General features: G+C 31.9%; 1 protein-coding gene across 1 annotated transcript in view; it reads right to left on the bottom strand.

Annotated features, from left to right (window-relative positions):
- Positions 1–13,707, bottom strand: part of BAI3 (brain-specific angiogenesis inhibitor 3) — a 1,132,296-nt gene that overhangs the window by 686,199 nt on the left and 432,390 nt on the right. Inside the window, exons 2-3 of the mRNA XM_006899477.1 lie at positions 9,266–9,376; positions 2,803–2,964 (exon numbers count right to left, since the gene is read on the bottom strand). Of these exons, the coding sequence (XP_006899539.1) occupies positions 2,803–2,964; positions 9,266–9,376 (273 nt within the window). The remainder of the gene's footprint in view (positions 1–2,802; positions 2,965–9,265; positions 9,377–13,707) is intronic.

Here is a 13,707-nt window from a genome sequence, read left to right as displayed (position 1 = left end):
CTGTCCTGTGCCAATCACACTGTCTCCGACACTCCCATCCCAATTATCCCAATCACTGAATCAATCCACCTCATAGAGGGCCTTCCTCTCCTGCTATTTTATCAAAATTCCATTCATTAGTTCTTTGTACCATTTCCATTAATTAAATAACAATTGAATTTACATATTCACAGCATTAAAAGTCATGTATAAAAATCAGGCATAGATTTTTAAGCTAATTTTATTTTTTTAATATCAACTATCATGTTAGAAGATTGTTTATACTGTGGAATTTATTACCTATTTATTTAAATTCCTTTCTTTCACTTTTCTCCTGGTACATCTGATTGCAAAGAGTATGTATTTATCAGCACAACAAATACCCAAAAAATACTGAACTCATAATACTTCAAATTAAAAAAAAAACACAAAACAGTCTGAAAAGAATCTGTTTCCCATAGTGGGATATTTATTCTACATTTCAGTTGCTAAATTATGAAATTTTCTTCATGTCTAAAAAAATAAAAAGGGAATTCAGAAAAACAATTATTTCATTCTCTTTAATTCAATGACTTGAACTATCAGAATTAAAACACATATTAAAATAAATACTATTTAACCAAATCTAAAAATATCCAAACCATTATATAGATAACATATAAATGAATGCATAAATATTATGTATATAAAAATGAAGCAAACTAATAATTATGTACTACTCAGTAGGCATAAATAGTGTAGGTTTAAGAAATTGACTAAAACCTTGAAGTTTATGGAATATGATTTTGTTTCGGGACATTAGACACACAGAGAAAGAAAGTTCTGTTGGCATAGTAGTATATGTTGGGTTGCTAACTGAAAGATTGTTGGTCTGAATCCACCAGTAGCTACATGAGAGAAAGATGAATGGGTCATCTCCCATCAGTATTTACAGCCTCAGAAACTGCTGGAGAGTCACCTTCGAATAGATTCAACAGTAATGGATTTAGTTTCTTGTTCTTGGGTAGGAACACAGGAGAGAAGCACTGTGCTCTCCACACCCATTGAGGGTTTATTCGGTGAGCTTTGGCAGAAGAAGAGCTATTTCCACGTATTAAACCTATGATTTTACATAACCAATAGCTGGAAAGTGGCCTCTGAATGGAGAAATGTGGAGAACACTTTGGCACCAATTGAAAGTTCCCTTAGAGTCTAACCTTGAATATACTGACAGGACTCTGATAATTCTAATTAGTGCTCACAAGATTAACTTTGTCTAGTGCAGTTTAATTTTCTGTTGTCATTCTCATTGCTAATAGCAGAGAACTGGACCTGGAACTACCCACCCCCCCCGCCCCGAACTGTGTATACTGAACTATAAAAAGGGTTCGATATTAGTTATTTATCCACATATTCCACTTAACCCATGGCATATTTGCAAACTATTTGCTTTTGTTGTCTGAAGAATTAATTTTTTGGCATTATTAGCTCTTCACTTCTCATTTCATGTCTGTTGCCTAAATACTGAGAATCTGTTTGCTGTATGAACCCTGCTTTATTATTTTTTTTCATTATTATATCGTCTTCCCTCTTCTGTAAATTTCTTAAGCATTTCTTTTTCTGTTGAAACTTAATATTTCTTATGTTCTTTCTAATCGAATATGCTTCCCACTGATCCTCACTGATTTTCTTTGGCTTTAAAGGCATTTATTGCTCTTTTCCTGATAATGCTTCCTTAGCTCTCTGTTCCACTTAGCCTTAATTCTTCCTTCATCTATGCCTTTGCTCTCATCCAGTGCTGTTAGAAAGGAATCTCCGATTTCATTGCATCCTTCCTCCTCCACTTTGTCCCAACCACTTCCTCTTTTATTACCTTCTGATCGTCTTTTAATGGATCTCCCTTACCTATTCTGCTGAGAACTGAGATTTTTTCACACCCTTCCTTAAGGCCACCTATTCTTTACCTCTTCCTTTAGCAACTGCAGTATCAGCCAACTCTAGATGGGAATCTCACCAGGAAAGCTTTAATCACAATTTAGTAGCTGAAGGGTTGCTGCTGTTCCAGACCCATTTATTATGGCCACTCTTCTTCAGAGAATGTAAAGAACGTTAATGCACATTCACTGTCAACAGCAGTGGAACATACATTTGCATTCATCTATCCACCAGATGTTTGGAGAGAAATATAAACCTGGAAATTCTCAGCATTATGTGTTATGCAGTTCTTGAAAGCTAGACAAATTTCTTTTAATACTTATTTTTCCAGGAAAGGCAGTGGCCTGAATGAGAGAAAAGTCTTAAGTATGCAAGTATGCATAAACTGTAGATGAAATCTTTAATGCAACATGGGCAACTCTCACTTTCAGTGAGAAAACATTTGTGTTGCAGTGCTCCAATTAACACAAAACACCTTCGTAAATGATGAGGGTGACAGGCTGTTTTAAACACTACATCTACCACCGCCTTAAACAATGGATGCAAATCACATTTTCAATATGCTAGCAAATGCCATATTATTCCAAATCATGAAATTGAACATTTCCCCCTCCATTTAAAAATACAGGCAAAGTATTTTAACTGCTCTTAGAAGTAAGCACAGGAATATAATGCACAGCTGAGACTGGTTGGGGAAGGAGAAGAGAAGTGACTTATGCAATTTCTTGGCTGCTCTGAAAGCATAAGTGATCACATACCTAATAAAATTTCACAGTTGAATAAGAATTACACTTATACACTCTAATTAAAATGTCTATACCCAGTTCATATGAAAATAACAAATTGTTCCAAATGCGTAGCATGACACAATTCAATAACAGCCACAGTTGAAGTTGCTGCTAACACTACCTGGACAGAGGGCAGTGTTATTGCAAACCCTTGATTCTCTTAATGGGCCGCTGCAGTGTGTCCCGTAAGGTGATACACAAGTTCTGGTTCGCACCTGCGACCCTTGACCACAAGTAACTGAGCATGAGCTCCACTGGGACCACTCTTCCACACCAGATTCACCTGCGTGTAAGACAACAAATAAACATGAAATAACTCCTTGAATATTCATATAGAAAGCATCATATCAATCTGACATTATGGCATGCAAGGGGATTTTGTAATGTAAAAATGTGACAATACATCAAAAGATAACACACTTCAGAGGAAAAGAAATTTCACGACAGGATGTGTAAAATGCTGATGTGAGGGGTGTGCTTGCTATAACCTTGTTAACAAAGCTCTTCTTCATAAATTTCGTTTTGCTGTGGATGCTATGAAGTAGTCAGCGTTTTTCAACAAGAAGGGTTTTGAGACGATTTTCTTCAAGCCAGTCCACAGCTGTGCATGATGTTGGGTCAGGAAGCAAAATGCATCACTGTACCTACTTTTTTTTCTCCCCATGGGCTTGAATATATTGATGTGCTCATTCTGATATTTTTAATTCTATTACTACTGGCCTCCTTTCTAGTACTACAGGAAATGAACTTCTTTTCATTGTGTTGAACATTGGCACTCATTTATAATTAAAATGCCTCCTTCAATTCCTATTTTTTCATTCTAAGATAGCTATTTATTTTGCGGTAATTTTTTTAAAACCGCTGCTCTCAGTTTTCCCTATGATTGAAAACACAACAATGATTCTGACTTGAAATGGAGAAAAATTCCTCTCAGGTTTCTATAAATTTAATGTGGAGCTAAAAGTAACTCAGAAATAGAGCCCTAAAAAGGCAATGAATGTCTGAATTCATTAGTTTTTCGAACAAAGCACCATGTTAAAGCTATGCCTAATTTCTATTATTATCTGAAGTCATGTCTGGAGGAGATTAAAAGTCAAGTGTTTCTAAGACCATCACAGCAGGCTTTTAGCCCTGGGCTCAGGATAGATTTTCTTAAAGTTATTTCAAAAGTTGCAGTTACTAGCAGAGACTATTTTAACTAACCATTTAGGTGTTAAAAACTTCACAGGTGAGATGTTTCTGAGGATGTTGTATCACTGATTATATAGATCAGGGGACAATTGAATGGTATGGTTTTGGGGTTCCTCTTAGAATTGGCCTTCAGAATGGAATACAAAGACAAAGATATGATAAACCACTTGCCCATCTTTTCTCATTTTGGCTGTTAGTAAGTGGGCTACAGTGTGACATTTGGTCTACAAACTGGTTGTTAGTGGTGATCCAGGATAGAAGAGTTTGCACCAAAATGTAATTCAGCAAACTAATTTTATCATTGAGATATTCCTGCTTGGAAAGAAAAAAAGTGAATTGACTAAAACATGCATTTAATGGAGAAATCAATGTAACATTCTGACTAAAGCTCCTTATGTCCTATATGACTCATAACAATCTAATGGCTATTCAACATTGGGTATCTGACCACGCTTTTGTTCTACGGAGAACAATTATGAAGTATTTACTCTTTTACAGGTCAGCACTCAAGTGATGTAGAAGATAATGTCTTTGCAAGTATACATATAGACATAAGGATTTGACAATAATTACTTGGCTAGTATTTGATATTAGATAGGAATGCCAGTGATCAGGGTTTGTCTTGAAAACAATGCACACCTTTACTGACTTCAGTATTTTTGCCCTCACAAGTTTATAACTTAACTTCATAGAAAACTTTTCTTAACAACTATTTGCAGAACAGTTATAATCATGCCTCATTTAATTGTTATTTTACATGTGAATAGTACTCTGGGAAGACTGAAGATTCTTTTTCTACAAACTAATTTATTAGATAATGTTTAAAACTGTATGCACACACACATATATAAATATATATGCATTGATGCACACACATATTGATCATGAAAATATAAGCTAAAAGTAAGTGAAAATATGCAATTTTTCTCCTACGGTATTGCAACCTGTATATGTGATTACCTTAAGTAGAAGCATATAGTTTCATGTTATGAATTAAGAATCAGAATATAATGGACAATGTAAGTTTTATAGTAAGTAAAAATGTTAAAAGTTATGAATAATAAAAGAAACTCTGGGTGGCATAGTTGGTAATATGCTGTGACGCGCTGATAGCTGAAGAGTTATGAATAAACGTCGTTATGTTTGGCCACAAAAGGAGACTGTATTCAGCCATACATTTTTATTATGGTAGGAAAAAGCTTGTGCCATTAAATGAAGAAATAAATCAGGATCAAGAACTATTTTTAAATGTATTTTTGTACAAATATTTTAAAAGGTTGAGCTAGTTCTGAATGCATGAACACAAAATATTTTAAAAGGTTGAGCTAGTTCTGAATGCATGAACACACTGCCTATTGAATATCTGCTGCCTCTAGATGGTGAACAGATTGTATACATCCATCAGTGCACTGCAACCATGTTGAACCAGCTAAGCCATAGTACTCAGACCATGAAAGGCTGAGAATCAAAGTTTAAAACTGGCCTTTTTTGCTCTTCCTCAGTTTGACGGTTCATTTTCTTGATAAAAACAAAACATAAGCAAGTTTTCAATTTTGAGTTTAATTTTTGCCACTGAAATGCTGGTCTACATTCATGAATAATCATGTTACTCTCTTAATATTATAATAATGGGTTACACTCCTATCAAAAATCCTGAAGTCTTCCATCTCCCACTTCCTCATTCCTAAAAAAAAGTGTGAAGACTATGCTAATTGAACACATCAGATAATTTTGAGAAACAGCTAATACTCTTCAAAAGAATTGTTTAAAAATACTTTCTGATATTAAAAAAAGTCCTATTATTAATATATTTGTCTTGAGAGATGGCACAAACTAATTTGGTACCCTGTCTCTGAGAAGACATATTAAAGATCACGCCAAAGGCTTCAGTATTTAAGACACTATTAAGAATCTTAACCTCCCACCAAAAAATAAATTTAAAAAAGGAAATAGGAAAATTATTGTAATTGAAGTCAGAAGATCTGATGAAAATTTTAATATTATCTTCTGTGACTTTGGGAAAGTCACTAATTTCCCAGAGCCACTTCAATAAAACAAGTTATACATCTACCTAGCATTGCACTTGTAATAATTAAATGAGATAATGTGTGAATGCTTTTTTATATTATAAATATATTAATAATGTAAGATTTTGGCAGTATGTAAAAATCATGAGATTAAAACATATTTCCATTTTCTTGTTCCATTTTAGATAACAAATGACACATTTCCAAGGTAGACATTCACTCCATGTTAACAAAATATCAGTTATCTTAAGAGGTTTTAAAAATACTTTGCTGATTACCATGATTATTAAAAAAGGTCATTAAGTGTAAGTGTTTTAATCTGTCTTGATGGAAATTAATTTAGATCTGTGTCTATAATGCCATTGCATTTCTCTGGACCACAAATGCAGGTTATGTTGTGGGTTATAGATAGAGGCAATATATACTCAAACTGGTTTTATTTCAATTATTGGAGTGATAGTGTTATAATCAGATATTTTGAGAAATTAATAATCCCTTATGAGATACTAATTTTTTTGTTTTTTTTAAAATACTCCTTTACATAAAGCTTTGGTTATTTTTTTAAAAAATATTGATTAAAGATGTCAACCTCTTTGAATAATTATTAATTACAAGATTTGATAGTTTTGCTTTGTTTTTATTTTCATATATAAAAAAGAGATACTAGCTTCTATTATTTTTTTCTCAGCTGCATTATATTTTACTCTAAAATTAATGTTAAATGCTTGTGCTTTTTTACAAATAAAGAGAAATGTTTTCTAAAATGAATTTAAATTTTGTAAAATTTCATTGTCTGACATTTGCTTTTATTCAGACTAATATCTAAAGAGAATATAATTTCAGGAACTATTAAAGCAAGTAACTTATCTTTTTAGTATTATAACTTCCTAGTATCTCCCTTCAGTAACTATCTATATTATTCTAAAAATTACAACATTATGACCATTCAAAACAATTCTGTTTTCAAGTCTTATAGTAATATTATTTTAAGACAGTAATTTAATTTTAAAACAAGAATGATATATTTGTTTGTAAAATTGATTTACAATTATGGTTTAAAATTAAACAACAAATACTTATTATTCATAAATGAAACAGCCAATCAAAATGTTCAGAACTTTAATTCTGCCATCCAGTGTCTTGTTTTTTTAAATTCTTCTTAATAATACAGGAAAATAGTTTTAAAGCTCTTCCAGGCTTTACTTAATAAGTACTTGTACTTTAGGATTTCTGGTGGTATATGTTTGCCTTCTCTGTTGTGCTGCTAATCAAAAGGTTAGCAATTTGAATCCATCAGAAGCTTTGAGAGACAAAAACAAGGCAATAACCTCCTGGGAAGATATACATTTTTGGTCACCATGAGGTGGAATCAAATCAGTGACTGTGGGTTTGAATTTTTATTGGTTTGGTAACCTATCTTACTAAATATATGTTGTTATAACATAAATTAAATATAAAATTATAGCTGAGAGCATATGGAGAGAATGAAAAATGATAAATTAATAATCTTTTCCTTAGAAATCACAATATTCCTTGTGATTTGAACGTACATGGTTGAAAATTATGTTTGTGAATTTTCTTGTGATAAGTAATAGACAGATCCAAAATCTGGGTTCATACTAAAAAGTTCTGGGCAAATTATGAAATATTTATACATAATCTGATTTTATATATGACTCCACAAAACTAAAATTATGGCTTCGTATTTCATTCCCACCCAACTCTAACATTCAAGAACTGCAGTTAACCAGTACTTGCTTTCCGTTTGGTACTAAGGAGTGGAGGGCACCTTCTCTCTTCCTGAAGAAATGTTGTAAAGAGAGTGTGTCTGAGGGAGGTTGAATAGTCATTTGAGTTTCTACTTAGAGTCAAACATCTCCTAATCTCTCTGCTCAATGATTTAGACTTTTGCTACCAGTTAAGTAGAAAAGTACAGTCAAATTTTGGAAATTTGCCTGGTAATGTACTTCTGGCCTTGTTCAAATAAATAGTCAAAAAATAAATAATTTATTCCCAAATAGATGCAATCTGAAGAATTACTTTTTATCCACTTCTGGATTTGGTTGTAATGTATAACTCTAAAAATACCTAAAATTAGGCCTTTATTGTAAAATTTATATTACATACCCTTCTTGTTCTAAGAATTCTAACTTGGACTTACTTGATACCATTTTATTGATACCTACTACTCACCCATCACCAAGAACAAAATTCATTAAAAGTGTTGCATTTTAAAGTTGTAGATTCAGAGTTAGTATTCTGAATAAATATTATCCTAAGTATACTTGAACTGAAGGAAGTAATTCATTCTTCAATGGGATTTCATCAGTCATTCTTATTGTGTGCTTGAAACGTCTGTATTAATGGTAAAACAAGCCATCTAGATTGCAATACATAAAACTTGTGAAGACAAAGATGAAATTGTTAGTTTTTAATTTTCCAAAATAAAGTTGAGAGCTGAAAATGTTCATAACACAGTTTAAACTTTTATTTCACCTAAAAGTGTGCCAAATACAGGTAGAATTACATTTCATTAATCAGGATTCAAAATATCTTTCATTTCCTTGTTCAAACTCTATAAACAAATAAATGGGTATAACTGCAATACATTAAGAACATATGTTAGATAAATGTCCATTATGTGCATGTATGTGTATAAATTATGTACACAAAAATGTATAACGCATAGCATATGTTATAAAATATACACATACACATACTGAGACACTTATAAATAATTAATACATAATTATAAAAATTATAAATCAGAATATCAGTTTAGTTTATAATTATTTGGAATGAATTACAGTTTACAAATAAAGACAGTAAACTTTTATTATTTAAGTTATTTAACAAAACTCTTCAAGATTATTGAATTCTTAAAAATGATTTCAACTAATTGCTAGACATTTAAACAATCAGTTAATATTTTATATAGGAAATATTAAATTTGAGAAATATTCAAAATACTAAATTTTGTCAAATTAAATTTCATTATCCAAGGTCCTATTTAAGAGTCTAATCTTCTAAAATTCCATACAAAAAATTACTGAAAAACTTTGTTTTTACTTTTATAAAAGTTTTAATGACACATTTTAAGTAGTTAATAAACATAAATGAAAAATAATATGTAAATTCTAAATGTCTCAATCTTGGAAGTATAATAATTTCACTATATCATTTTTGTGCAGTTTTCAGTTCACAGCTACTTTATTTATGGACTTTAACTGGTGACCAAAATAAAAATGGTTCAAAAAAAAATATCAGCTCCAAAAACTGACAAATGTGCAGCAAAAGATCATGAAAACATGCAGTGGTTTCATTAAAGTAACAACAATAGATAGAAAAATGTAACTAACGTATTACCAGTTTGTGCCATAAATTTAGCAGCATCAGCTTGTTCCTGAGGGACCCTTTTTTCATGAACAGATCGAGGTCGCTGACTTTTAATTGTATGATCTCCCATCATTCCAAATTCTAAAGACAGAATAAAGGTATATGAAAGCTTGTGTGTAGACATTTCTCACAAATTACATTACTGACTCATGCAATATGTTCCTCTACATACTTAGAGATTACTGTTCAAATTCTCAGTTTCTAAATGGCTAGACTGATCTTTTGGAATATATTTAAAATCAGAAATCCTACTAACATGAATAAGTTTCAAAAACAATATTGACAGTCAACAAAATGACACGTTAGGGTTTAAGTCAGCTCAATCAGCAGAAATATTGTACTCTTTTCTGATAGTTTTAAAGCAATTCCTTAGAATAAATACAACCATAGTGATAACTCTTCCTTTTAAGAGATGGAATCCTGACTAGTTAACATCTGAGTCTTTGCTGTATACTAATCATCCATGTCTTTTTTTCACAGTTTTCTTAAGGAATGAGGAATTGGATCTCCTGACTTTTCTGTGTTAAACATTCACTTAGTGAGAGAGGTTGTCCTTGATGTCATCAAAGGATCAGGAAAAAATGGTTGCTGTGGTAATCTTTATTCATTCATACAATTACCCAGAATAATTCTTCACCCCCTTTTTAACCATTTGTGTATTTCTCTAGGTATTATTTAACTATTAAAGGTAAAGTGTCTGGTTTTCTGGTATTTAATACTTTGATAGTATAAACTGAGTAAACATTAAAAAAAAATCAGGGGGAAATGGGAAAGGAAAATAAAGATTAGTCAAACAAAAGAAGAATTTTAATCAAATGCATTTCAAAAAATTCAAATGCTTAGAATTTGCAAAGGAGGTATTCAATTGTTCTGCTACTATCAAAAAATTTTGAGCCTAATGTATGTGGTAATTATTGGCTTCTCTAATAGGAGTTGTTGTTGTGCACCATGGAGTCGAAATTGACCCATAGCTGTACCTCCAGTGGGTTTTCAGAGACAGTTAATTGCAGAGGAGGAGAATGCGTATCCTTCTTCCACTGGGCAACTGATGGCCTCGAACCACATGCCTTTGGTATTACAGTGCAATTTCTTGCCACTAAGCCACTGGAGCTCCCTCTCTAATAGAAATATAGGTAGATAAAATAAATTTCTGAGGGGGAAGATAGGGTGATGCCTTCTCCTGTATCAAGGAAGTTATTGGGTCCTAAAGACCAGGTTTTTTATGCATCATAAAACTGCTTACATCAACCATGGGCAAATGATAATGATATCTGAGAACTATCTTCAATAATAATTAGCTTCAGTAATTTGAAAATGAACCATTTTTTACCAGCTTATTGTTTAGTCTTTCTCATCCATTTTTAAGTAATATTCTTCTGAAATATAAAACTAACATTTTATTATTAAACAATGTGTTTGTAAGCCCAAATGCTACCAACTGTTGTCTTCTACATTGTTGTGGCATGATGGGTAGAGAGAAGATGACCACAGGTTGTGTTGATTTACGTTTTTTTAATCGGGTAAATTCCCACAAAGCAAATAACAAATGGCACTTCACCAACTGATTTGCAAGAAATATCTCCCAGAATTCTAAATGTGTGTCTGTTTTGGTTAGTCTAAATGATTTTTCCAAGGCTCAACTCAAAGTCATTGCTGTGGAGTAGGGATTGATTCAAAGCTTACTCTCCAGCAAATTTTCCATGGTATCTCCAAGGAAGGAGAATGGCCATCTTTTTGCCATGAAGCAGCTATTGCATTTGGACTGACTGCCTTTGGGTTAACAGTACAACTCCTTCAAGTGCCATTAGAGCTTGCTAAATGAGCTAGGGAAATTTTCACAAAAATATCAGTTATCTAACTTTGTAAAATCTTTCACTAATTTTCATTGAGGTGAACATGCTTTCATTCCATTACAAATATATTACATTTGTTATTTCAAATATTTTCACTTTGCTAATAAACATTTAATCATGTCTTTTAAAGATTCTCAAAGTCAATTGCTTACAATATTTATATCTAAACTCCTATGCACTATCCAGTATTTTAAACTATTAAAATACTAGGTAAACTTTCCTGGATATAAAAAAGCAAAATGAATTTAGTAGGAACTTTTTATTCCTATTTTTTCCTCTTGAATTTAGCTATATGTGTGTTGTATGTAGGGATCAGTATGTTATAACATTTTAAGTCAGAGCATACTCCTACAGACATATGTTGGGGAGCTGTGGTGTGTTCACTCTAAGGTATATTTGACAGAATGGCATCCTCAAAATTAATCCATGCTGAGAGCTTCGTTATTATCCAAATTAATCAAATGGTCTAGGAGAAGAATATTTCATTCAACGGTAGCACATTTTAAGGAAAGGCTAGTTTCTGATTATGCCTGAGATATTTCTAAAACAATTTTAGAAGATATTTTTCTTTTATTTTAATGATTTTGTAAGTTTAAAAGCATTTTAAAACAAAACAACTCAAATACAAGAATTTGAGCAGTTGTTTTGTGGCATTGAGTCGGAAGTGACCCATAGCTGACCCTCCAGAGGGTTTTCAAAAGCAGTAAATTGCACACAAGTAGACTGTCCATTCTTCTCGTGTGGTGCAGATGGTGAATTTGAACCAGGTGAATCAGAATTTCAGTAATGTCCCTGATATTTTATCTGGAACAAGATTGATAGATCTCAAAAATTATGCTACAAATTTTCACATCCTTCACTTATTAATAATGACTACTAGCATTAGTTTGGTACTCTAGCATGGGTCATAGTACTTAAGAAAGAAGAAGTCTATGAAAATTTTTGGATTAAACATTTTTTTTCTCATATAATTGTTTCAAATAAAGTTTTTTCCCCCTTTTCTTCAAAGTAATTTATGAAACATTACTTTTTAAAAGTGATAATTTAGAAATTACCTTGATATAATTCAATAGTTTGTAAAACATAGGGCATGTTAATAATTCCTATTTCTTTTTGTCAAGCAGAAAAATAATACTATCATGTTATTTTTCTATTCCAGGTAAAATGAAAGACACCATAATTTAAATTTATTAGTGAAGTAAAAATATACTATGTGAGTTTCATTACATATATTTGTTATAAAATTTATTTTTCTCAATGTTGTCAAAATGCTATATTTCTATGAATATCTAGCTAAGATATACTTTCAAATAACTTATATTTTCCATCAAGATTGTATCCTCTTTATTTCCCATTAAAAGATAGCTCAATTGTAACATCCAAATATAGAAAAAACCCCCAAACAAAACAATTTTGATATTACTTCCTCAGGTAGTAAATGTGGTTGAGATAAACCTTTAAGCATGTGATGCTCATTGAACAATGTAATTCCTTTACCTCAGCTGGTGACTGATTTATATCAAAACAATTTTTAGTTTGGCAAAGACAATATACTACATTAGTTACACACAAAAAAATAGTATAGCCAAAACAAAAAGATGGTCTGCTTTGGTAAAAGCAATGAAAATCAAGTAATGAAATAAAATTAAATAATGAGCAGCATAATATTATCAATGTACATGGCTTAGGAAAACAGGGTTATTTCATATATATTGCTGTTGATGGTAAAAGGGATGTTGTGTGTAAATAATATGTTTGTGTGTAAAGCTCAAAATATTGAAGAGAACTCCCAGGTTGAGGCATATATTCTTAGAAACTCTTATTAGTGTGTTTCTTGCTAAAAAGGTCAGGCAGTAAGAGGCAGTAAGTCACAAGAAAGAAAGACTTTATTGGAAAGTCATTGTTGAAATAGTTTTACATATTTTCTCTCCCATCCAACAATATACATGCAGAACACTGAAAAAGAAATATAAATGAAACCTGACTTTTGACCATCAATTGTGAGTTACAAAGTTTTTGCATGGGAATCAGAGGTTATAATAAGGTTGAATGGGAGACGTAAAAAAATTAAGACACACAGAAACACACATATTCATTTATTACTTCATTATCAGTTTATATGTCAATGTATAGACAAGGAGGACACTAGATTGGTATAAAAGAATTAATACTGCATCTGTTAGTAATTTTTCCATTACATTTCCATGGAAATTATCATGGTCTTGCCTTTCATTACTTGTTATTTATCTCTCTGTTGTCAAATAAAATTCTTTTTTGCTATGGAAATTGAAAAGAAGCTACATCCTTTATCACAGTGGAGTTTGCCTCTCAATGTGTCTTTTCTAGTGTAGACGACTGACTATGTGAAGGGGCAGGATTGTGTGAGACATGCTAGCCTATCCACAAAATTTACTACCCTCCCATTCCACATAGTGAAGAGATTGAGATTGTTTACAGCTTCAGTTTGCTCGGCTTCACAGTCAACACTCTTGGCACCAGCAGCCAGGAAATAAAAAAAATGTATTGCGATGGGAAAGTCTGCTGTTAGGGACCTCTCTA

The sequence above is a fragment of the Elephantulus edwardii genome, unplaced genomic scaffold, assembly GCF_000299155.1.
Source record: "Elephantulus edwardii isolate Elephantulus edwardi_28Jun2011 unplaced genomic scaffold, EleEdw1.0 scaffold00258, whole genome shotgun sequence".
In the NCBI taxonomy this organism is placed as follows: Eukaryota; Metazoa; Chordata; class Mammalia; order Macroscelidea; family Macroscelididae; genus Elephantulus; species Elephantulus edwardii.
The sequence above is the reverse complement of the archived record's forward strand: the minus strand, read 5'-3'. Positions and strand labels throughout refer to the sequence as shown.